At 41.2% G+C, this 25528-nt stretch overlaps 1 protein-coding gene across 2 annotated transcripts in view; it reads left to right on the top strand.

Moving 5' to 3' along the window:
• Positions 1 to 975: 975 nt before the first annotated feature.
• The window catches only part of LOC138612664 (transcriptional enhancer factor TEF-3-like), a 41265-nt gene continuing 16712 nt past the window's right edge, over positions 976 to 25528 (top strand). The window contains exons 1-2 of one of the 2 annotated variants that reach the window (XM_069686039.1): positions 976 to 1117; positions 10171 to 10518. In XM_069686039.1, the coding sequence (XP_069542140.1) occupies positions 10512 to 10518 (7 nt within the window). In that variant the 5' untranslated portion in view covers positions 976 to 1117; positions 10171 to 10511. Of the gene's footprint in view, positions 1118 to 10170; positions 10519 to 25528 lie in introns of those variants that run through there. The other variant, XM_069686038.1, reaches the window with a different exon arrangement.

The raw sequence follows: 25528 nt of genomic DNA, 5'->3' as shown, positions 1-25528 counted from the left end.
TTATGTGAGAGTAGAAGCAAAAGAGAGGTGCGACCTGGGACTTCAATGATTTCATATTAAACTTAAACAAACAAATAAACGTCATATTTTCACTTTAACTACTAAAACACACAAGGAAGCAAGGATGCACTTTGACAGGGTATGGAAAACTATATTATTAAATTCTACTATATTTAACATTAAGCAGTGAACCGAAAAACTAATATTAAGAATTGAAGCATAAAAAACATAGACATAATAAAGGCAATTTTATTTGTCTTGGTATTATGTTGCTAACATTCAATGTGTACAGTCTGCTATAGTGCTAGCATTAAAGCATAAGCACTACCTGCTAGGGTAAAGTAGTAGCCTATATAAATACATATAGCCAACAAAGAGAGGAGTATCAAATATGAACTCAACTCTCTGTTCATGAGTCAGCAAAGCATTTAGTCCAATAGGCCTATTGCTTTTTAATATCAAGCAAAAATACACTCCATACAGCCAGATCTTTCACTTTTAGGACATTATTAAGTTCTCATCTGGTAAATAGAATTAGGAAGTCCTTAATTTCAAAACAAGAAAATATAAATAAACTTTCCAGAAGAAAAAGTCTTTTTATTCAGCATAAAGTATATAATCTTGTCAAATACATATTATTTTCTATGAGCACCATTTATACGTCATAGTAGAAACTTTTGTTTGTTTGCTCCTAAAGGCAGCGACAGCTTCCCCAGATTGTTACACTATTTTTTATTCGTCATGATATTTCCTTTGCACTCTCCATACCACCCTTTCCTTTCCTTTCTGAAGCCCTTCTCCCCCTCCTCCCTCCTCCCCTCCCCTCCCCTCCTTCCCTTCGTCATTACGTGTTGAGCGGTCAGACCTGCCTCCCTCCCTCCCCTCCTCCTTCTCTCCCTTGGTCTCTTTTTCTCTGGCTTTTTCCAGGCTTCATGTCATACCACGGCTAATTCCTGAAATTCCTGCCCTCCTCTCGCTTCAAACAAAACGGCTTCAGGAAGGAGACCGGGCAGCAGAAAAGAAAGAAAAAAAAAAGAAAAACCTCACAGAGTTTCTCTTCATTTTAAAAAACACAATATTGCTCCACCTGCCTGTTTGGCTGCCACAGTCTCGCCAGGTAAGCTCGTGCACGTGTTTTAATATTACTTTTTAAAAGTGTTGCCTTCACGTTCAGAGTTAAAGTGCGTCTTCTATCGGAGCGTAAACTTTCACTTTGTTGGATTTATTGCATGTGAAGTCCGTGTTTCCCTCTGAATCTTTCTCATTCACTGTCCGAGATAACATTCCTCAAATATCTCACATTTCTTCGCTCAAATTCCGACATTTTTTTCTTTAATTCCTCCGCTGGAGTGTGTGTGTGAGTGTGTGTGATTGTCTGACTTCCTGTGACTTCAGCCGGAACTTTTTTCTCTCTGTGTTTTCAAAGGAATAACGTCACAGCCGAGCAGTCAAATATTAGCACGGTAGCTTGTCTGTTTAAAGTTTCACACCTGTAAACTGAGAGCATTCAACCGGTGTATTTATTAACTCGCACCGTTAATTCATAGGGTTTTTTCTCTCTTCTATCAACAAGAGACAGTAGACTGGAAGTACCCTGTCAGCAGCTGTGTGACTGTCTTTGTTGCCTGTATGTTTCTCAATCTATGATATCAGTAAAATCTGAAAAAGACACGTGAAATCATCCTGTACTGAAAGAAGTATTCAGGTTAATTTACTTTAAAAAAAATATATAATGTAAAAAAACAACAAGTAAATATCCTACTTTAAAACATTTATTAAAGTCAAAGTATGCAGTTTACAGTTTATCAGTAAAAGTAAGATATGGCAGGTAAACAAAAGACAGAAATAAAAGTACTTAGATAAAGTGCAAATTAAGTTGTACTAAAGTAAAGTTACTTTCCCGCTCAAAGTAAATAAAGTCTTTATGCAGAAACACTTCTCTATTAACATAGCCTTTGTATAATATATAATTGGATTATTCAGATGTGAGAAGTATTTTGATATTGTTCTAGATTAAAGTCGAGCTAATTCAAAATCAAAACATCCGTTCGTAAATGTGTCGTGTTTTTTTTAAATTAAACATGTAATTTGTCTTCTAAAAGCTGCACACACAGCAGCATAATATAAATATTGTGCTGAATGTCTTAAATCTTAAAACAGTCTCTCCTGCATTGTTTGTCTCTTTGTATAATAGTGGCTAAGAACTGCACACTGCCATCTGGAAGCGTGTTGTTCAGACCCACAGTAGCAGTGTTTTTCTTTAGTGGATTTTTGGGGAGCAAATGTGCAGTGGTGTGAAGTGTTTTAGTGTGTAAACAAAATTTCATCAGGAAAACACTTATCGTTACAGGTTACTATGCAGATTTTTTATTATTTTACATGAGAAACATGATCAGTTTACAGGATAAGACAGTACTATGGAAGCGAGCACACTAAAAGTTGGAACCACCTTGACCTACTTCATTATCATCATCAGAATTCTGCATACACTGTTTCAGCCAGGAAGGTCCCATTGAGATACCAGAGCTCTTTTTTTTTAAAGAGTACTGGCCAAAATGGCAGCACATGCATATTTACATTGAAAACACACACCTAAATTCAGATGTCAGAATAAACACTACACATGGATATAAAGTAAGAGAGGCAGACAGGCCAAACGAGTCTTCCAGAACAGATTACATCAAATTGACCATAATGTAAAACAGTATGTTTTCTTTTTTAAACGTATTCAAAGTAGGACCTGTTTAAGGTATCTTGTCTCTACTATAACATATACTGTAGTACTATTACAATTACCTGGGTCATTCTGCATAAAGACTACTTTTACTCTTGATGCTTTAAGTTGATTTTGCTGTGATGAACCCGTACACGTACAAGTTTTTTTTTTAATTGTGTATTACTGCTACTCTTGCTTTAGTTCACATCTAAAGATGTGAAACCTCCTTCCACCCCTTAAAATGAGACATAAGTGATGATATGGGGTGTCTGGGAGTCGAGTCTATAGATATTCTTCATTCAGGTGTCTTTAAAGCTCCTGTGAGAAACTTTTATTTGTGTTGGTTTCGGCGCCCCCTGTGAACAAAGCTGTACCTCTCTTCTCTTTGCTGATTTTGCCCCTTACTTGCTTAGGTGGTGTTTTTTAACAAAAAATCTCATCCTGCTTTCTTTAACAGTCACGTGTATCACTCACTTTAAATTTTTGCCCTGGAAAATGTAAACAAAGGCAGCGTGCAGTTAATCGCTTCGTCTGACACCTACCCCCCGCCAGCAGCTTCAGGCATTAAAAATAACTACATAGAAATACTCAATCTTGTCGCTGATGGTCTGGTTTGCTTTTGTAGGTCATGTAGAGTCATCAGAATTAACTTCAGTCTGTTTCATGACCAGTGAAAAACTCCTCACAGGAGCTTTAATCTAAAGATGTGAACGCTCCTTCCACCCCTTAAAATGAGATGTAAGTGGTGATGTGGGGTGTCTGGGAGTCGAGTCCATTGATGTGCTTCATGCAGGTGTTGGAGAAATGTTTAACTGTATCCACCAATAAAAATTGTTAGTGTAGGCTTTTATTTTATCTTGTAAGATGCTTTAAAATGAACATTTCAGAAGCTACAGTCGTGTATTTCATAATTTCCAGAGGGATCCTGTTAACCTGATAAGACAGCTCAGATATGTTAAGGAATAAAGAAACACCAAGTAACACACCTTTCATCTTCATTATTAAATAATGTACTGAACACTCTCAATGAATCGTATCCCAAGTCTTGGAAAGTGGTGACAAACATCCATCACATACTCCATAAGAAGAGGTGATGTATTTAAATACCCTTGAACAGCATAGTTTAATACAACCAAGCGTCCAAAATGCAAATATATTCACATTAATATTGTGGAGGACAAAAAACAACAGCAAGTATTTACATTTGAGAGACGGAAAACCGTAAAAACAATTCGCTGAGTAATGTGTGGACTTTGTATTGTAAGATATATTCCAGTTGATCCTCTCTGTACGACTCCAGAGCGGAGTAGTCAGCATGTGAGCGAGTGTTTTCGTCAGGGTTTGAGAGCGCTAACAGAGGGGTTGCTGCGGCTTTATGCGTGTGTTAGAGATCGACTGAGTGTGTGTGTTGTGGTGTCCCCAGGGCAGCTGAGCAGAGTGTGTTTTCCAGAGGGGCAACAGGTGGAATGGAGCAGGGTGACAGTCTGATGAGGGGGCAGGCAGGAGGGGGGGTGAAAAACACACCTGTCAAAGCTTCCTCTGAAGTGTCTGACAGCCAGAGGAGTTTGGGTTTTTTCCAGGCCCTGGACCTTTTTGTTTTCAAGGCCTTGGCTTCACTATTGTCCCAGACGGATGAATTATACTGTAATGTGAACTCTAAGGTTGTGTTGTGTGTATGTGTGCACCTGTGCGTGGGGGTTGGTGTGTGTGGGTGGATGGATGTGACTGGGCCTTAAGGTGGATGTGTGGGTGAAAAAGTTGTACGAGTAAGAAGGGAGGTAAAAAGAAGAGTGAGTACACAGGGAGTCACAGTGTGTGTGTGTTTGTGTGTGTCCAGTTGCCTTGAGACAGGTCCTCTCCACAGTGGACGGCTTTTCTTTTTTGCTCATCCCACATAGCGATCGTATCTCCTCCGCTCGCACGAGAGAAACGAATAATGCCTCAGATATGAGCCTTGTAGAACAAAGACTTTCTGTAACCCTTCTTCCAGCCCTCCTTTTTCTTACCGACAGCACTCTGCACCCACAGCTCTGTGCAGTGTGTGTGAGTGTGTTGTCCATTGATTCTAGCCAGTCTGATGGATCTCTCTGTTGGATAATCTGGGGTGTTTGATAGACCTTCTGTCCACTCTGGATGCCGTTAGATAAGGAGTTGGAGCCATGGGATTCGTACAATGTCAAAAAGTATTTTAAAAAATCCAGTAAATGTAATGTTTAGAAACTGCATTTCTTTTTATTTTTGATCATTTTTTCCTTTTTATTTAAATCTGTCAAGCAGCAACCTCCAGGTCTGAGAAATGAAGCCAACATGGAAGCATCAAAAACTGCAGTTCCTCAAGTCGCCACCTACGGCTGGCTCCAAAAGCAATTCCATCCCCATTCGGCCCCATGTTTAAATGCCTTAAAATGTTTGTGTAACTCACCTGTTTTAATTTTATGAGGCCTTTTGTCATGCATAGTTAGGGGAATGCCTTCTAACTGTCTACTCCGTGTCACCTCAGCTCACTGAAGTCCAAAATACGGAGGCAAAAATGCTGAAAAAGGCCAGTGGACAAACCCATAGGTGAAATCATGGTGGCTACGTCAATTATGTCCATAACTGATTGACATAGGTTCATGTTATACATTTACAGCTTAATTTAAGTTTCCCATGAAATGGCTGGCAGAGAAATATTTCATACCCTATGTTGATGGTATCAAATTAAAAACAGGAAGCAAGGGAGGGACTTTAGTAACATGTTGATCAGCATTTACAGAAGAAAATAGAGCTGAATGTATAAACATTGAAACACAAACACAGTGACAATCCTTAAATGCTAGCTAGCTCGTACGTCCTGTGAGTCATTGGGGAGGCACATCAAAATTGGCGAGTGCCCCCCAGGGCAGGGTGATTTTTAAAAATATTTATTATGTTTTCCAGACCATTGCTGGGCCAGATACTGGTGTTTGGGGACAATCAGTGCAAGATCAGATAAGATAAAAAAACTGAAATATCGGTTAGCATTTTTAATTACAAAAAATGGTGTCCCACAAGGCTCCACACTGGGTCCTATTTTATTCATAATTTATATCAAGTATACTGATACTGATACAAAAGTACATTTTATGCTAATGGAACCATTATATATACTTCTGCCTCTTCCTTAGAGAGTGAGATTAGAGAACTACAAGTTGCTTCCAACGTTGTCCAGAGGAGTCTTTGTAAGTTAAGAAGACCTGTACGTGATGTTAACAAAACAGAAATTATATGGTGCGTGAGGTCAGAGAGGACACATGTAAAAAAACATCACTGTAATGTATATGATTGTGGTGAGTTATGTGTGTACATGTATGCAGGGCTTAGAGTCTCCCACTGTTGTATCCCAGTGGGACTCGGTGCCAGAGAACATGTGCTTTCAGCAGAAACCCAACAAAACAATCCTGTTAGTCTCCGCCGGCTCTCACTGCGACTTTCCATCGCATAGTCTGATCCCATAGTGCTGCCTTTTTTTCAGACTGTGCTTCCTGCCTTTACATTCCCGGCCTGATTAGTGGAGATTGTGACCAGTTGAGTACCCACACGCGCTCACACACACTCACAGACCAATACTCACTAATACACACAAATTCACAGTCAGACAAACAGACATAAATACAACATGTAACAGCGGAAGTAGGTACTGGAGATTAATGGAGCTTTTAAGCACCACTGAGAAACAAAAGACAACAAATATTCACCCTTTTAATTTTAAGACTTTTCTTAAGTATTGACTTGCACTTGTCTAGGCTCTGACCTTTGCACTTCTTCTATTGATTGCTGATAATGATTTTGGTCGCCCTAGAATCAAGTTCTATTTATATGCTGCACTTCTTGTTAGGTTTCATGGAAGTTCATCCTTAATTATTGTTGAAACATTTCATGCAAAATCTCATAAGCCAACCTGCTGGTGTCATTACAGTGAAAGCAAATAATCAATAGATTCGGTAGGATAAATCATCTGGGGACTGTGAATCTCTGGACAGATTTGGAGCATGGAAATCCCTTAAAGTTGTTGAAATATTTGAGTCAGAAAAAAGAATTGACTTTGCATAACGTAAATAAATATGCACAAGAAAATAAATAAGATACTAGTCCAGAGTTAAAGGTTAAGTGTTCCTTGTAGCCTAGTTACCCGCTCAATAGGCTGTGACAGGGCAATGCATGGCAAAGGTGAGAAGAGGCTGAGCTACCTGTTGCTTCTTGAGGTGATTTCCTTTATTATGTGTGCAGTTGTGTGTGTGTGTGTGTGCAGTTGTGTTCAGGGGGTGGTGGTGGGGAGGGGTCGGGGGGTTACGTCGACCCCCTGACCGCAGCACCAGCTGGGGGATTATCCTGTTGAGCTGATCCAGGGAAGAGGGGCCTCAATGGGGGTGGATGGGTGAGGAACCTGGCTGGACGGATGAGGAAGGGAAGGGAGGTAGTGGGGTTGATGGGGGAGTAGATGGAGGAGGGGAGGGTGGTTGTTTAAAGGCAAGGCTTAGGTTAATTAACCTCATGGACACTTTGCATGGAGCAGCCCACTAATGGTTTATGGCCTCCTCAAGTCTCACAGTGACCTACAGAGGCCCCAAGTGTTGCAGTTGGTTAAAAATCAGTTTTGTTTGTGATTTACTTTAGAGAGTTTTCTTTGTGATATAATGAAGCCATTGACTCGCAGTCGAGTAGCAGGTCGGCTTGTGATCTAGATTAGGGTTTATTAGATTTGGCACCAGAAACATTAAAAAAAAAATTAATTTCTGTTATGATAATTGCATGAATAAAATCTGAATATTGGTTTTAGATTAGCTTAGCTCTGCTTTTCTTAAAGGTAAGAAAAAGCTTAGTATCTTCCTGTTGAAGTGGAACTCCTAAAAAACGTCTCACTTTCAGAGTAGAACTTGAATCGTTTTTTTAAACATAATCTGTAAAAGCAATCAGTCACTAAAACCTTCACAGCCTCACAGGAGAAGACCTGTTAACTAGTTAATTATGAAAATTGTCGCACTCACTTCAGTGTGGTGTCTCTCTCTCCGCAACTTCAGATTTTCTTGCAGGGTCACAAAGGGTTCAAAGGTTAGACAGTAATTTTTTTTTAGGAGCCGTTTAATGGATAATATTTCCAGGGCTGCATCTCATTGTTAATGATTACCAAACCCAAATATATTCAATTTAGTATCACAGAAGTTACCCTTGACTCTTGTCATTTTTGCTCTAAAATCATCAAACAATGAATCGTTATTCAAGTATTTGCAGAATTATTGCAGTATTATACAACAGTTAGTTCCCACCAAGTAATCTGATTGGACAGGAGCCATTCCATGAGTGCTGATATAGAGTACAACAGAGTCCGTCTCAGCCCCATGTTCTGAACACTGTTAATTAACATCACAGCAGACTGTGTTTGTCTACAGTAATCAAGCTGGTACCTCTGAGTCACGCAGAGAGCAGACTCTTATTTCACTGGTTGATGATAAATTAAAACCTTCAGTTAAATGATAAAAACAGCTGATCTGTGGTGACCTGTAGACACAGAGTGCAGGAGAATGTTTGGGTTGCTTGGCAACAACAGTCCAGTGGAACTAGTTAAGTTGGTGGAGCAAAAAACAATCTGTTGTTCATTATTACTGTTTACTATTTGCCACTTGTAAAAAGCAATATTGCACTCGAGGTCATGATGTTGCACTGAATATCATCACGGCTGTGATTATCTGTGGCACTCGGCCTGTGGCCACCAAAAATATACAGTTGAACTTTCAGCTTTCAGCTTTGAATATTTAAAAAATGTAAATAATTAAATCAAATTGCATGTTTAATTTGACCAACATTATAAAAAACAAATCTTCATACTTTTGAGCCTTAAGATTGATTCTTTTGTCAATGACAAAATTTAATTACCGATTGTGTCAATACTGCTGTATGGTAATTATCTCATTAAAAGTTATGTGATAAGTGATTATCTTTAAATACTGTTTATAGATTGATTCAAATTTGAGATTTTGATTGAATCCTCCAAGTCTAAATGAACATGCATTTATATTAACAGTAACACTCATAGTTTGGGTCATGGTACGAGTCATGTTACTCATTGTTTGGGCCGTGTTACGTTAAAACCCTGACACTTTTAATCTGACTGAACACTTTAAACTGAGTTTTGTATCAGAAGGAAATATGTTCTACTTATACTGACTTACTAAATACTTAGATCAGCCATCAAATACTATAAATCATACTTATAATGAGCCTCTATGGATACAGTGTGGTGAATGAGTTTGTCCTGTCTGCCCTATTTTATCATCCTGTGTTACTGTGTCTAAATCTGTTCATGAGTGTGCGTATGTGAGCAAGCGAGAGAGAGATGGCGGACTGGCCGGACGCTCTACAGGAAGTTCTGTGGAACATCAGGGGTCTCAGAGGAAGAGCGAGGGGGGAACCGGACTGGCTGGAGAGTCTTACTCACTCCATTTACCACACTGACTCACCCACCAGGTCTCAGTGACCCCGTCTCCAGCCTTACAATTCAGCTCCTTGTACCGCCTCCACACGTCACACACACACTCATGTTTGGGATTATGAGTGACGTAACTGGTCACTGCTTTTCCTTTTCTTCTGCCCTAAATGGCCATGATGTTTTCAATCTTTCATGATGACAGGAAAACCGCAAATGACAAACACGGAGCTCTGTTTGTACTGACTCATGAGTCCGAGCATCTGTGTCCCTTTCCATTTCTCTCCTGCACGTCCACAAAGAGGAAGCAGTGGAGCTGTGCGGGTCTCATACTCTTCACCCAAATATATAAGCATGCATCCTACACAAATAGTCGTGTGGCGAAAACAGGATATGAGTCCGCTGTCACACGCTTGTGGATCTCACTGATGTAGCGCCATTTTTATTTCTGTCATAAAGCGCCACAGGAATGTCAAGTTAATCCTCTTAATTAGTCTGCTGGTTATAATAATACGCCTCGACCAAAACAATGCACAAACACATTGATTAGATTCTGAGCTGAGGATGTTTTAACTTTAATAAAACCGTCCTCTGTGGTACTGATGAAGAAACAGGCAGCCTAAAAAGCCCCCCGGTCTTAATATCCTGGCAGGATCCTCCTTGGCATGTGTGTCTAAGTGTGTCTGAGGATGGTGATCCCACTTTAATGTGTCTCCTCATTTGTTGACTTTAGGCCCCTTCTGCACCCCCCTTCCCCTCGTCCTGCTCCTCCTGCTGATGTTGTCTCAGCTTTAGGTGCCACTTTATATTTTTTCACCTTATTAATAATCTGCAGAGATGCATCCAAGTCAGGATTAGCAGCTGTCGGGCTGGTTTGATCGTGTACTGTAGTCCAACATGCACTTCATATGAATAAGGCTTTTCAATTAAATACATTAAATACAACTTACTGCCTGTTGTTAAAACAGACTTCCAAAGCACCATATTTAATTTAAATTTTCTTGCTTTCCAGGACTGCCCTGTAACATCATTATCAACGCATCTGTGGATTTCATACAGACAGGCCCGCTCGCTGCAGCCTCCTCCCTTACTCCTACCCCTATCTCCTCCACCCCGGACCGTCCACCACCTGCTCCGTGGTCCCCTCTCCGTCCTCCCACCACGTCTGCGGAGTGGGTGCCGGCTCCCTCCCCCAGGGGTGGGAGCGAGGAGCTGGGGGACGCACTCGACAAGCCCCTGGAGAATGATGCGGAGGGCGTGTGGAGCCCGGACATCGAGCAGAGCTTCCAGGAGGCCCTGGCCATCTACCCGCCCTGTGGCCGCAGGAAGATCATTCTCTCTGACGAGGGCAAGATGTACGGTACGCCCACCTTTCTCCTCATACTACCCTTTTCTTTATGATTGGAATAATGTACACAATATCAGCTCACATGCAGGCTGGGGTTCAGGAAAATGCTTTGTGAGGGAAAGGTGCAAATTATCAAAAAATTAAGTAACTATCATAAATCAAATAATAATTGTGTCACAGAAGTACCGCATACCTGATCATTTAATTTTTAAATGCTATAGGACTAAAGCTTCAAAGGCATCTACGTATTTCTGCAAATTTATTTTAATGACTATAAATTTGGTGACAGGTTGTTACCAAATTAGTTGTATACAGGCACATAGTAATAGCTGTAATTTGAGACTTCCTTGGGGCTTGTACACCTAAAAGGATGTAGCTATCCTTGTGCACGAGTGGTGTCTCAATAGCCCGGACAACTGAGGAAGAAATGATTATTGAAATGATGAGATCTGGAGCACAGAGTTACAGTAAATAAGCCATAAAGGCCTGAACACACCATGATTTAAAATAGGGTTATTTTTTCGGGATGAATTCAACCTTTATGAACTTTGACTGTGGACCAATAGTTGTCTTGGCTGTGCTAACGGAGAAGAAGCTAACTTTCCCTTTAGCTTTGTTGCGGCATTCACTTTTATTTAACCTCTTCGGACAGAATAAATATTGTTCAACAAAAGAGCAAGAGTTTATTGTCAATTATGAGAAGGCCTAAGACGGTACAAATCAGTCTTCTTGGTACCTTCCTGTTAGCAACCGAGTTCAGCTAATGACTTAGCTTACTGACTGTAAGTTTGCTTATTAGATTAAAGAGCTTTATTTTCTCCCATCCAGAGATTTTCAGTAAATAAAATGGTTGACTATGGTGAACAAAATTCCACAGGGAAGTATATAGTATAGAGAAATAGAGAGAAGCTTTCGTAACTAGTGTACTAACTTGCGCTAGCCAAGCCGGTTAGCTCGCTAGCTACCACACTCAACTTGGGAGCGAAGTAGCCCGAGAATGGCTTGTCTGGCCTCTTATTTACCTCATTACTGTGTTTAACTTAGCTTTTATGTTAGAATTACATTTGGGAAAGTAGATAAATGACAATGAATATGTGATTTAGAGCGTTTTTAGGGTTTAAAGTTATACAGGTAGTGAACCTCTCCTCATAGAAACAGCACTAATGAATCCATGTTCTCACATTATTGTAGAGCACAAAAAGACATTTGTTTCACATACTGTCTCCCACATGCACACACCCATTCACCACCACTCCTCGTGTTCATGTTTCACATCACTCCTGTTTCCTGCACAGCTGTCAGCTCCACTTAGTCCCATAGCGTACAGTATGATGGCATGATGTATCATAAACATGTGCACACACTCTTATCACTCATTATTCTACACGGACACAAATTGTTCTAATTTTATTAAAAGCCATGATATGATGGAAAAAGAAATCAAATCAAATTCGCAGTCAGAAACACTGACAGTTAAATTAAGTAAGTAAAGCATCAACATTTCTGCTTTGAGTCTTTTCTACATACAGTGAGTAACTTGGGTTAGACCTTTGTCACGTTGTATTTCTGGCAGTGATAGTGGAGAGCACTTTATAGAGTTCCTGTTACCAAAATTAGCTCCAAATCACTCACCCTAAACAGGTGTAGAGAAGCGGGGATAATTCTCACTTCCTGCAGAGTGCTGCTATTAATTACATGGTATAGATGCTAACTTTTCGTGTTATTTCCTCAAGTTTCCTCCTTTTTTTACTTTTTTCCCCCTAGACACCTGTAACATGACCAGATGTAGATTGTTGATGCTTTTTGGGCAAAGAAAACTGAGTCTCAGTCGCCTCATACCTTTTTATTCAATCCTTAAACAAGCCAATAAACCTTTATTGTAAACCGCATCTTAGTGAATCTTTAGATAATGTTATTGCCAAACAGGTGGGGGAAGGTGTGGTGACATTCCTCTATACGACATCTTGATGAAGGATGTTTGGTAACAGATGGCAGTAAGTGGCTCCTTTTGAATGTTTGATAGTGGATGTGGTGAGTGGAAAAGGGGTGGTCGGAGGTGGTGGCGCTATCAGACAGCCTCTGTCATCACCTTGTTTTGTCTCTCTGCCAGACAGCTCCTTTAACTGTTAGCTTAGCGTAGTCCAGCTTAGCCCACCTATTGAGGTCATGGCCATCCTCTGATCAGCACTTAAACCCTTATAAAGCCTGTAATAATAGTTGGAGGGGGGCTGGATGGGTAAAGGGGGTGATGGCAGAGGTTTTTGGCAGGGCAGGCACTGAGGTGCCCCTTCCTCCCTGTGGGGGTCAGGGGCAGGTGATGCGCGCCAGGGAGCGCGTTGGCCCGTCAGGAATGGCATGTGCGCTCGGGAGCCCGGGGGTTCAAGGCAGCTCGGCTGTAACCCTAAACCAGAATAGACGTTTACCCTTTGAGCGCCTGGAGGGGAGGAGGACGGGTGGACAAATAAACACCAAGGTGGGCAGTCATGTCTTGCTTGGCCTCGGGGCCTAGTAAACTCTTTCACACCTGTCCCCAGTGTGTGAACATGCGTGTGTTTCACAAGGTAGAGGTTGTGTCATTGTGCTTTCTTCTTCTGCTCCCTGCCATTTCTGTGATTTACCCGCCTCATATCTTTTTGTCTCACACTCCCTGACTCTTTTTGTCCTTTATGAACACCCTCTCCTTCCTATCAGTGTGTCCGTCCGCCTTTCAGTTCACCTCCAGCTGCTCTCTGAGTTCAACCTGACAGCCTCACGGAAAATCCAGATTTATGACTTGAGAAATGAGGCAAGACTCGGCCCCAGCTTGGCCCGCTGTGCCCCCATTGCCCCTGAAGAGCCCGACCAGCCCTTCCCTTCCAGCCCCTGCAGCTCCTCTGTCCTCCCCTTTTATCACCATCCCTGGGGTCACAAGTGGCCAACAACTCCAGTCATTCAAGCGACCACAATCAATGCAAAGCCACTTTGAAGGTCTTTAGTGTTGTTAATGCTGTTAAAGGGCTGATAGGTGGTCTTAAATCAGGTAGCCAAATCAAATATCAGCTGGGAATATCTTTAAAGGCATACATGAAATGGTGAGGTGATGACTTGATAGTTTTAGAACTGTTATCTAGCCTTCTTGGATGGTCTAAATATGGCTACAGAGACAAAACAAACGAGGAGAAGAGCTGAGAGCGACATACTCTGAATTTTAGGTTGAATTCCCCTCCGAGGAATGAATGCCATTCTTCGCTAAACAATATGATATTGAGTCTCCGAGCAGCGAAACAGGAGGAATGTGTGCTCCTATCCATTGTAAATTCCTAAATTGGCTGGAATGTTTTTTTACCCCATATTCCTCATACATTCACCACATTTTTTCCCATAATGCTGTGCATAGCGTTGTCCCTCGCGCCCATTACTCAACAGACATATTAGCTCGCTTATTAGGGACGGTGTCACGGATATTGTGGCGGTTATGTGCTCCAGCGGTAATTCGACATGCATCTGCCAAGGAAAACATTTCCTGCGTTGTGTGGCTCTCAGCGAGAGACGTGCCCTGTGGTCTGACCGGAGGCCTCATGCTGAAATGATGGAAAAACAGCCCCGAACTTGTAGTGCAGCGTGCCGACAGCTCTCACTAGAAGAATGTGAGAATGTGGCACTTTCAAATATGAAGTTCTTCCCTCTTCAGTTACCGCCATAAAACTGCCTTATTAATTTATATGCAGCTTTTGCAATTGTTTTATTTTACAATGTCTTTTAAATTACATTTTATTCGGCAGCATTAAATCTTGCATGCAATCATGTTTTATGCAGCTGTTTGGTTTCGTCACACTTCATTTCCTCACATCTGTGAGAGGAGAGCTTTTCTCACAATTTGATGGCTTCTGCTTCCTGTGAAAAAAAACCCAAAAACGATTGCATAGCGGATAAAGTCAACAAAGTTTTCATCAGTAGTGGCATATTTTTCCATCAGTTCAGAACAAAGAATAACCACACAATGAATCTTGCTTTCACTGAGCTTTGCTTGTGCAACATGTCAACACATTGTGGTTTCTTGTCAGGCGATGCAAATATGTTTTCATCTCGAGCCGTTCTCATTAAGAGCGTGCTGTAAAGGTCAGAGAAAGGCAGCAGCGCGTCCTCACCCGGGTGCAAACTTTAGCAGTAAAGTGAGAGATTCACCAGTGACCTTGACCTCTTGACCTTTTTTAAGAAGCCTTCGGACCTGTGTTCGTGCGGTTTCCCTTTCCAACCATGCCTCAGTTCTCAGCTTAGAAGTGCTCGTCTTTATTATGCTTACATAATGCTGGATAATAACTATGAAAGACATGGGAAGGGAAGATTTTTCTCAAGTTGTCAACACTCATTTGCAAGTTTATTATACTGTAAATTATAGTGATGCAGTCTTGTGCAACAGTCAGTAAATCCTCTTTTCGGGGAGGTTATACTGTTCAGTTTTTGGTGAAGCTGTTTGCTGAAGCTGCTGGTTTTAACATAAATAACATTCAATCTTAATTTGTTAACTCAGTTTTAGCAAGGTTTACCTACATAATAGTTTTTCTAACTTTTTCTATAACTCCTTATTGAAGCTCTATGATGTTCAAACTAAAATATTCATACCTTGGTTCTAACTGCTGCACTCCCATGAGAAATATCAGAGGTTAAACGTGAGGAATACGATTCCATTCCAATATCTTTTTTTGTCAAATTACGCAAATGTGTCCTCATGTTAAGCAAGCATTTAATATCTGGTTAGATGTGTAATCCTATTTACTCAATCTTAGATTTTCTAGTAACTGATTGTAAAATATTTTATTAAGGCAAATGTGCTGTTTAATCCTTCGAGCGACGCCTGCGAGCTAGTTCAGGCAACTCGTGCTGCACTGATTTCACACTAGACATGCGTCATTCTCGACAATCACCCAACAAACAATTCCTCCCAATTCATCGCTCTGTTTGATCTGCAAGATTTCCGGTCTCCCCCTCTGCTCTGTCACTGCCACCGCTGCCCCGCACCAGTACTGCGCTCATACTTTCAGCCCCACCACCACCCCCCCCGGCATCCACCTGCAGGCTCCAGCAAGGGGGGTTTAAGATATTATCTCATCACTCCTCAAACTTCTGCATGTAAAATAAATCTGTGAGGAGTGATGAGGTCGGAGCCGAGACGCTGAATGCAATAAACATTTCAAACTATCACAATGTAATTTGTCTGAATTCAATTAAATGAGGTCAAATTAGGAGAAGAAGAGATTTTTAAGTAGCACGTGCTTATACATAAGAGAAAGATGTACATGGTATGTTGACAAGTGCACTATTTTATGTTACCTAAAACACTTTCCAGCATTTCTTTTTCTTGTATTAGCATTGCAAACAAGATTTTTTGGAGGCGAGGACCTCGGTAAGCAGCAGGGGTCACATGAGCAGCCCGAGGGTGAACCTGAACTTCCAACCGTGTAGTCTTAACCCTGACCTCTGAAGCATCTACTCAGTCTGTCTATATCACTTAACCTCTTTCTGTCTGTTCTTCTCATCTCTGTATCTCACAGTGTCACCAGTGTCAGTAAGCAGTGATGTTCGAGCTGTCACTGTCACTTTATCTAGACATCTAAGATCAGCAAAGATGCAAACAGGCCTGACACGTGTTGATCCGTCTATGTGATAAACTTACACCAAGGCTTGCGTAAACTAAATAAATCTCTGTAATTGCAATTGGCAGGTTGTGTTGATATAACATGACATCTGTTTAATTTACTGCTCGGGTAGAAATACTATACTTTGTCAGAAATCAAGAGCAAACTTGGCTCGGACGGCAGTGCAACAGGTTAACATGCTGATGAGTGTAGGACGGATTATCTCTCACAGGTCTCATTTATGCTTGCAAAAACCAAAGCTTCAAAAGATATAAGCTCACGGAAATGTTGTTACAAAGGGAAAACTGTATGTTATGGATGTGATTTGTTTCTAATAATTTCCAATAATCTCCAGACAGTTTCCTGGATTGTATAATTTGCTGACAAAGTTTTTTATTTTTTTTTTAAAATTTCTTTCAACAGACATGCACCGCCATGATCGCCGTTACAGCCGCCACCCTTACATCAATCACCTTTACTGTAGGCTGCCAGCTACCGCTAGCTACAGCACATTACACTAACCCAGAAAAGACTAGACAATGTGAAGCACATGTTTTGTACATTTTCACACATCTGCTGTGCACTGACAAAAAGACTACAGGTTACGGTTGCCAGGCCTAAGGTCTCTAAATGACCTATAGTGTGTGTTAGAACCAAATTAGATGCCCTCTGTAAAATAAATCAGGTGTGTTTTTTCAGCTTTATTTGGGAGTATTTTAGGACATATGCGTCAATTCAAAATACATTTAGTGGATGGTAAAATGACTTCTCATTTGAGAATACAAAAGCACTGTTGAAGAACAGTTTCCAGATCAAAACTCTGAAATATTTTAGAAATATGATCTGGATTTGTCCTAAATAACAGTAAATTATTTCTAGAATTTGAAGCCCACCTACTGCTTTGATTGACTGCTTGTGTTGCATGTCTCGTCTGTATAACAAAACCTGTTTAAATGTTGATTTTTATGGTCACCGTGATGAAGTTACCAAGTGGAAATGGTTTTGGGCATTATCATGTCCACATATCCTTTCATAATGTGCTTAAGAATTTATCCCTCTGAAGGTGCTTGTTGAATAATATTACAGTCACAATTTCTTTTCAAGTTATATTGTGATTTAATCAAGGACGTGTCTATCAAGGTTAATTTAATTGAATTTTGGGGAAAAAACTGCAGTTACGATATTTTTTTCAGAGCATGAAAACTGCACAAGTTTCAGCCAGAAATGCATTAATGTTAATGCCAGTTTTCGTTGTTTAAATGATCATGTGTTTTGTTTATATCTGTCTTAAGGCTGGACCATTTAGCTGATCTCTACTTGAGTATTACTCGACTCTATGCTGATGCCGGGGCCTGACAGAGGTCTTTTCAGAGCTCAGCCGGCTGCATCCAGGCTCTATCAGAGGGGAAATAACACTCAGCCAAGACATTCCTGCAGCCTAAATGTGACCTTTGTTTTCCTCGGCAGACGCAGTCGGGCATATGTGCTGCTGAGGGAAACGTATGGCTGGCAGATGTGTCTTTAGAGAGGATGGCCGTTTGTATACAGTTAGAGGCACAGGCATGATGGGCACATGCACGGACTGACCACTTAAGTTATAATAAGTTAAGAAGGCTTTATTTGATAATAGATTGTAGTTAAAACTGTAAACATTGTAACTTAAACAAAGCTGCACATATACAAGAAACATTGTTCTGCAAGGACGGCTGAATTATTTAAGGAGTTAATTTGAGATAATTTGAGTTTAAAACACTTTCGTGCCTGTTTTTCTGTTGTTGTCCACTCACAAATATGACACGGACCCGTGGGGTGATGTCGGAGCAGCAGATGCAGGACCCGGTGCGGACCAGTCAGTTTAAAGGAATGTGAGGAATGCACTGAGCTGAGAGGAGAGAGAGATCAGACCAGGCCAGTGATGACCGCAGCCCCATCGGGGAAGGGCAGATTTATGGCTGGCCGGGCCCAGGCGTTGACTTTGGAAGGGAAACTGTAGGTCGCCTTTATGAACCCCTGTTCTCCTCTGCCTGACCTCCCGCAACAGGCCCGAGGAGGAGAGGAGGAGAGTCAGAAGGAAGACAGGGGAAACAGTTTGTAAGGCCTTTGAGGATCATAACAGCTCCAGGAATCTGAACTGTAGCATGTGTTGGATTGAAGTCCGTGAACTGTATTTCCCCTGAGGTGGAGGACTCTTCAATTGGACTGATATTAAATCCCATTTATACAATGAAATTAAAATAGCTCAAATAGCTTTGAGTTGATGATGAGTCATTTGAGTTAAAAATCCAGCCCTACTTTGTTTATCACAATTCCAGTTCAATTGTGAACCCAGCTCCCAACAGGAAGTTTGACAGACCAAACATCTTTGAATTAACAGTATTAAGTTCTAATAATACATCCATGGCTACAGCTTCCAGTTGCTCTCAGTCATATTGTCTGTTTATGACACAATTTAAACACCTGACTCAGGAGAAATTGGGAAGATGCAGTTGTCACTTATAATCTATTGCGTTAATCAACATTTCATATCAATACAAGCCAATATTATTATGATGCAAAAAGTGAATCAGCTAAAAAGAGTAACCATAACCATCAGAATGAGTCTGCTGCACCTGTTGACTCAACAGGGCTTTACAGAGAACAACTATCACTATGACTGCATTAGTAGTGCTGTTAAGCTGCAGCAGGAAGTGCGTACTAGCAGTTCAGCACCAAGCAGCAGTCGGACACAGTTAGCAACTAGCTCAGGAACAAAGTGGACTGTGAGTGAAGGATAATGTTGCATTTTGAAAAGAATAAACAGCTACAGCTTGTTTGGGGGTGCAGGTTTTTGCAGGTTAAAGTTTGAAATTCACAATTGAAGGTGTGTTTTTGGACACAGGTAGCAACAGATTCTTGATCTTAGTAACCCTCTTACTGAATCTGAAGAAGACGCAGGAAACTTAACCAACATCTACCAGAAACAGAATTCCCTAAAACCTCACAAAGTTGTATTTAAATCGCACCACTGAACTCTGGGTCACTCTGCCTTTTGCTGCTGCCTCGGTCGCTCACTTTTCCGACCCTTAAATGTTTCTAACGTCATGTTTCCCAGAGACGCGTCTGTGAGTGCAGCAGTGTGATAAACAACATCAAACTGTGGACCAGTGGGTGATGGTATAAAGTTCCTCCTGACTTTACTGCAGCCTCGGCTGGCACAGGTTCTCTGTCTGAGCTGCTCCCGTTGGATATCATGATCTCATCGCTGTGTGACTGAGTCCTCTCTCTGATCTCATGGGTGTGTTGGAGGGTATTTTGGATGGGGCCCTTCCCCAAGCACTCGCACGAGGAGTGGCAGGGCATCTGATACGAGGACATGACGCAAAGCCTTTTGACAGCCCGTTAATGAAGCCGTTTAATGCTCGTTACATAGGCAAGATTTTCCTTTGCATTTTTTGTGTTATATTACCTTTTTTTTTTTATTTTAATGTGGAAAAATACAAAGAAGTGTTTTTTAAATTCCGTTCCACACCCGTAAATATAGTGTTTTCTCTTTTTTTCCATCACAAACACAATTTTTTTTTTTTTAATAAATACTTTCAGATGGTAAATGTACTGTACGTATACGGCACCCAAAGCACTTTTAAACTTCATGTCACATTCACCCACTCACACACTGATGCCCTAAGTGCCAATCTCCAATCAGGAGAAATAGGCATGCATACATCAAAGGCTATGCCTTCGGGAGCAATGCTTAAGGACCAATGACTGTATATACAGATGAACGACACGTCTCCATCTGCTCCCATTGTATGAAAGTGATGCCAAAATAGCCCCCGCGATAGGTGCTGCCATCTTGTGATGGTGAGAACGGTGGGTGAAGTGGCCGTAGCCACTTCCGCTAACCAAAACACACACTTAACTGACCGAAAAAGATCCCGCTCACCAGCGTGTGTAACAGCAGAACAGCTTCTTTGTGTTGGTCTGAGGTTGACGTTCACAGGTATGGAAACTTCAGTGACTGTAGTGATTGTTTTTGTTACGTCTCCTCTCGCCATTCCTCCTCTACTCTGCTAATCAGGAACAGATCGGCTGCAGGAGCCGTATTTGTCAACAGAGCTGTCAGTCATCCTTTTTACAGCTTCAAAAGACTAATTAAAACTAAACTTGTCAGAAAAATGAACACTTGGACGTAAATCAGCATGATAAGAACTAGCTATAATGACAGGAACCGTGTTTGAGAAAAAATTATCTGCCATGTATTTTGACTTTATAGTTTGACTCATGTCCCATCTGTTAACATGGAGGAGGCGGGCTTTATGACCTTTACTGCAGCCAGTCAGCAGGGGGCGCTCGAATTGTTTTGGCTTCACTTTTAGGGAGCTGACATGTCGTCCATCTTTTTATACAGTCTATGCTATGGACACTTGGACATGTAACCGTAGCAGTCAGGGATTGAACCCCCAACCTTCTGATCGAGACACGACCGACTCTACCTCTGTGATGTTGCGTTCCCGCAATTTCAATCAATTGCTGCAACTTTTTTTCAACCTTGCAACTTTCCACTAATTTGACCAATTTTCCCTGCGCCAGTGAAGTCATTTGAGTCACCAAACTTCAAATTCATTCATATTCAAAATATTGATACCGAAGGTCTGCAAAGTTGTATAAACATCTGAGGGCATCTTTTACTGTCTTACTTATTTGTTTCTAACGTTTAGATTCTCCTTTGCACTTATGGATAATATTGAATGTGCATGTGCAAACTTTCTGCTTCCTTCACCCCATTTTTCTTCAATCTACAAGGTGTAACTGTTTGTAAGGTTTTTCATAGACAAACAATTTTAATTGTCCTTAATGCTTGAACTTGACTCAACAAGTACTGAAGTTTTTAGGTTGGTAACTTTGACAACAACTCAGGAAAAGGAAAGTTCATAACAGAGTTTGAGAAGTGTCGTGAAAAGACGGTCTCTTTTTTTGACTTTATGAAAAACTCTTATTCATCAGCTGAGACATGCTCACGCATCTGTGTCTGCTTCTTTGAAAATCCCTTTTGAACATCTTACTGTACTCTGAAGTTTCTAGAAGATAAAATGCCGGGGACTGGAAGAACTCGCTGCTGTAATGTGAGGAACTCGATACAAACGTTCGTCTGAGGTCAAGTACTGTGAGGACTGTGACAAAGCTCTCTGTTCGCTCTTTAAGAGTTTGATTGCGAGGAAACGCGAAGCACTTTTTTAATCCCCGGGGAATTACAGAAATATGCATTTAGGGGCTCAAACAATCGACCGGCGAGAGCACCTCCCGATAACTACTAAACGGTTGAGGAGTTACAGCTCTGAAAGGAAAATAAGATTGAGACAGAATGAATGCTGCGACTGAGGCTGAAGTGTGTGTTAGTTTATGTCTGTGCCTGTGTGTGCGGCTGTGTGTATAAACTGGAGTAGACGGTATTTGAGAGAGGGGTTTAGGCCACAAAAGCTTCACACAAAGGCAGTTCTACAGCTGGGAAATGTGTGTGTGTGTGTGTGTGTGTGTGTTTCAGGGGCCGGGAACTTTACAAGAACTCAGATCGACTACTTTCCCTCCTTTTTTTCCTCTAATCAATAGATCTATGATGATGATTAATATCAATCTGATGTATAATGTGTCACCAGCCAACTTTCATTAGCAATATATACGTTTCAAAAAGTTCATTTACAGCATATTGAGCTGAATTGTTCTTTATTTAACCAGGCTAATCCAATCAGTATTAATGCTGCTTTTCTTGGAGTCATGCCCTTTGCTGCATGTCTCCCTCCTCTCTCATCATTTCCCGTCCATCTTCAGCTTTACTTTCAACTAAAGGCAAGAGTGGCCAAAAAAACAATCTAATAAAACAAGAAATATGACCGTGATCGCTCTATAACCACTTCTTTGTTATTGTCATTAAAAATGTCCTCGCTCTAACCTAAACCAGAAACTTTCCCTAAACCTTAACACGTCTTTTTAAGGTCCTAAACTTAACCAAACCTGAACAATAGTGTCATTACATCATAAATCTAATTATTTTTAAACCGACAGTAAAAGTTTCATAGACAACAGAAAACTTGGGGGGATATTCGGTAAAAAGGATTGCGCGGCTTTTGCGCCCGCTAAACAAATGACACAAAAGGACTCCGCCTCAATCTGCAAGAATGCACCCCAGAGTGCGCTGCAGAGCAACCAGCGTCTCTGTGCTCCGGTGCCGTTTGGGTGTATTTAAATGAGTCATTTTGTAGACATTTGGGGCAAATGTGGCCCCTGAGCCGCGTGGCGAAATACACCTAATTCACAAACACCAGCGCTCATAGCACCTGCAGAGAGATAGTGGTAACTTTATAATATAATAATAAGTATAAGGGCTGTCAGGCTCTGAGTTTACAGTGATCATGGCGGCAAATCCACCTTTTGTGTAATCAAGAAAATGTATTTGTCTATAAAACAATCTGTTAATAAGAGCTAATACTAGAGCGGATGGGCAAACAACTTGTTTTGTCTTGAAGGCAGCAGAGAGTCCCTTTTGGGCTGCAGGATTGAACAAGTACGATGTGTCTTATCTTCCAAAAAACCTTTTGCCACCTGTCCTGTGGAACCACTGGAGGGACAATGTGAGTTGGCCATGCCTTTATTCCTATCATTTCTAATGGCACTGTATTTCCCGAAAACATGTTGAGCCAGACAATAAAATCAAAAGTCCCACTTTTAGAAAACCAATGTGAAATAGAAATCAGAGGAAAACAGTAAAGTTGTTCTTATTTTCTAGATTTAAAACTCCTGTGAGGAACTTTCAGTTTGTGTTGATTTTGGCGCCCCCTGTGGACAAAGTCGTACCTCTTATCTCTTTGCTGATTTTGTCCTGTACATGCTTTTAAGTGGTGGTTTTTCAACAAAAAAAATCTGTAACAGTCATATGTATCACTCATTTTAAATTTTTGCCCTGGAAAATGGAAACAAAGGCAGCGTGCAGTTAATCGCTTCATCTGACACCTACGCCCCCGCCAGCAGTTTCAGGCATTAAAAATAACGATATAGAAATAATCCATCTTGTCGCTGATGGTCTGGTTTACTTTTGTAGCTCATATAGAGGCATCAGAATAAATTTCAGTCTGTTTCATAACCAGCGAAAAACTCCTCACAGGAGCTTTAAGATGCACGAACAGTTAAATTAATTGTCTGTCCGACTGCTTGTGGTTCTTGCCTTTGCTGACTTCATGTTACATTGTTTCTGTTTCTAGAGCTTAGCAATTACTTTGTGTATAATGGATAACCCAAACTAAACCAAGTGTAATAAGTTGTCTTATAATACTGGTTATAGAAAAAAACATCCGACAATCATGCCAATCTGCTTTAAAGCAAACGCTTGCATTTTATCTGAGAAATCATTCTGTACTTTTTCCAAACCTTCAATCTTTTGTACCTGACACTTGGCAGAGGCAGACTTCAGGCTGATAGGTTGATAATGTGTTCACCCAGCAGAGGTAATCTTCTCTAAGGACTTGTCAACAAAACCTGAATGCTTCCAAAAAGCATTAGGTGAAAACTCACGTCTGAGCGAACAGCGAGAAAACGGTGTTCAACATTCTGATCACTTTTATTGGGTGACAAAAATTTCTGACGGGAGTTCAGGTTTCCTCTTTTCACCATTGGAGGTCACCTGATTGGCCAGTTTGTGGAGCGCTGTGAGGTCTGACGCGAGCGTCACTATGTAAGGGAAAATGTGACGGGTTCCTACCAGGTTGTGTGTCGTGACTGATCTGTGTGTTAATTCACATGGAGATGTGGTGCCAAGGGAAAAATGAGCGTGTTTAAGAGGTGGTGCAAAGTGTGTGTGTGTGTGTGTGTGTGTGTGTGTGTGTGTGTGTGTGGGAGGGCCTGTGTGGGAGCGTGAGAGATCTCCTTTGAGTGCAAGAGTTTGAGTGAATCACTGAGTAACCGACCTTGAGTTTCGTATTTGTATTTGCTTGCAGATGTTTTGTCCTATGTACAACAAATTATCATATTATGTTATGCTCAGTCTGCTAATAATATTCAACAGTCATCTTTAGTTTATTAATTGACCAAAAAGTGTTCGAAATGCTCAACAATTACCAGAGCCGAGGTTGTAGTCGAGTCACCAAACCCGAGTCTAGTCCTAATTGGATCCCCATTGCCTGGGTCCGAGTCGAGGTTCTAGTGTAGGTTGAGTCAAGTTCCTTAGAGTTCCATTGAAGTGATAAGAAGTACCCCACGACCTCACAGAACATCATGGACCCAGTGACTGAGTCACTTTAGAGGCTAACATTACTGTTAGCACCGTTAGCTAGCAGCTTTCGTTACGAACAGTCCAAGTAACTTAAGCATGTCTGTTCAAGTTTGAGGTTGTCCTCGTCTTCTCCTCGATGGTTCATTTACATGTTGCTCTGCTCTTGTATGCATTTGCTGTAAAATCTTTGAAAGCAAAACGCAAGATTCGTGGCGCCTCTTTAGGCATCCTGGCAGGAACTGTTGCCGAACAAGACGAGACGTGAAAGCGCATGCAGTCCTGAAAATCAGAACTCGAGCCCGAGTCCTGGACTCAGGTACTACAACACTGCTTAGAGCATAATGTCACTTGTAGAAATAGCTTGTTTTGTCCAAACAATAGTCTAATAATAGTAACATTCAAAGAAATTCAGGAGATAGGGATAAACAAGACTCGGTCAATACCTAGTATGTGGCTGACCACATCAGGTCAATGTGCGCCTTTGTGGGCAATGTGTTACAAGGACTGTCCTTATGAGGCCGATGACAACCTGTTTGAAAGCAGGTGCGCGCTGCGGCCATAGTTGAGGACAGCGGACAAGCAGCAGGAGCAGCTCCGCCTACTCCCCGAACAAAGTATCCTGAGCCATATAGACAGAGAGACGTGTCAGTGGAGGTCCAATATGCTCCATGATCCGCCATTGTGATGTTGCAACTCTCTCTCTGCGGCTGTGAAAGTACAGTCAGTCAGTCACATACAGACCCGTGTGTAGGGCTGACCCCAGTGGTTAGCCAAAAAGCAGAAAATACTCTAATATGAAAGGCTGCAACCTGTCCAGCTTCAACATTTTTTCTTATTGACAGAAAATTATGTCTCGCGAGCAGATTGTGTGTGTTCCTGGTACAAGAGCTACATGCTAAGATATATTGCATGGACTAGCATGGTTTTACTATATTCACAAACTCAACGACTTCCTTGCTTCCTATTCCTCATTTTCACTTCCAAAACTTGCATAATTGTACGACCATGTAACGGCTGCAGAACAAATGAAAAAAAAAACAAGCATTCACACTCAGCTTGTGAGCATTTAAGCTATCAGATGCAGCCATGTATTTATGGGCCATGTATTCACAACATTTGGCAAATCAGATGAAGCCCAGGCTAGCCTTCAGCTACCTTCAGATTAATG

Source organism: Semicossyphus pulcher, unplaced genomic scaffold (genome assembly GCF_022749685.1).
Source record: "Semicossyphus pulcher isolate SPU_LCO1_2020_fin unplaced genomic scaffold, fSemPul1.0.p SCAF_8, whole genome shotgun sequence".
Lineage (NCBI taxonomy): Eukaryota > Metazoa > Chordata > Actinopteri > Labriformes > Labridae > Semicossyphus > Semicossyphus pulcher.
The sequence above is the reverse complement of the archived record's forward strand: the minus strand, read 5'-3'. Positions and strand labels throughout refer to the sequence as shown.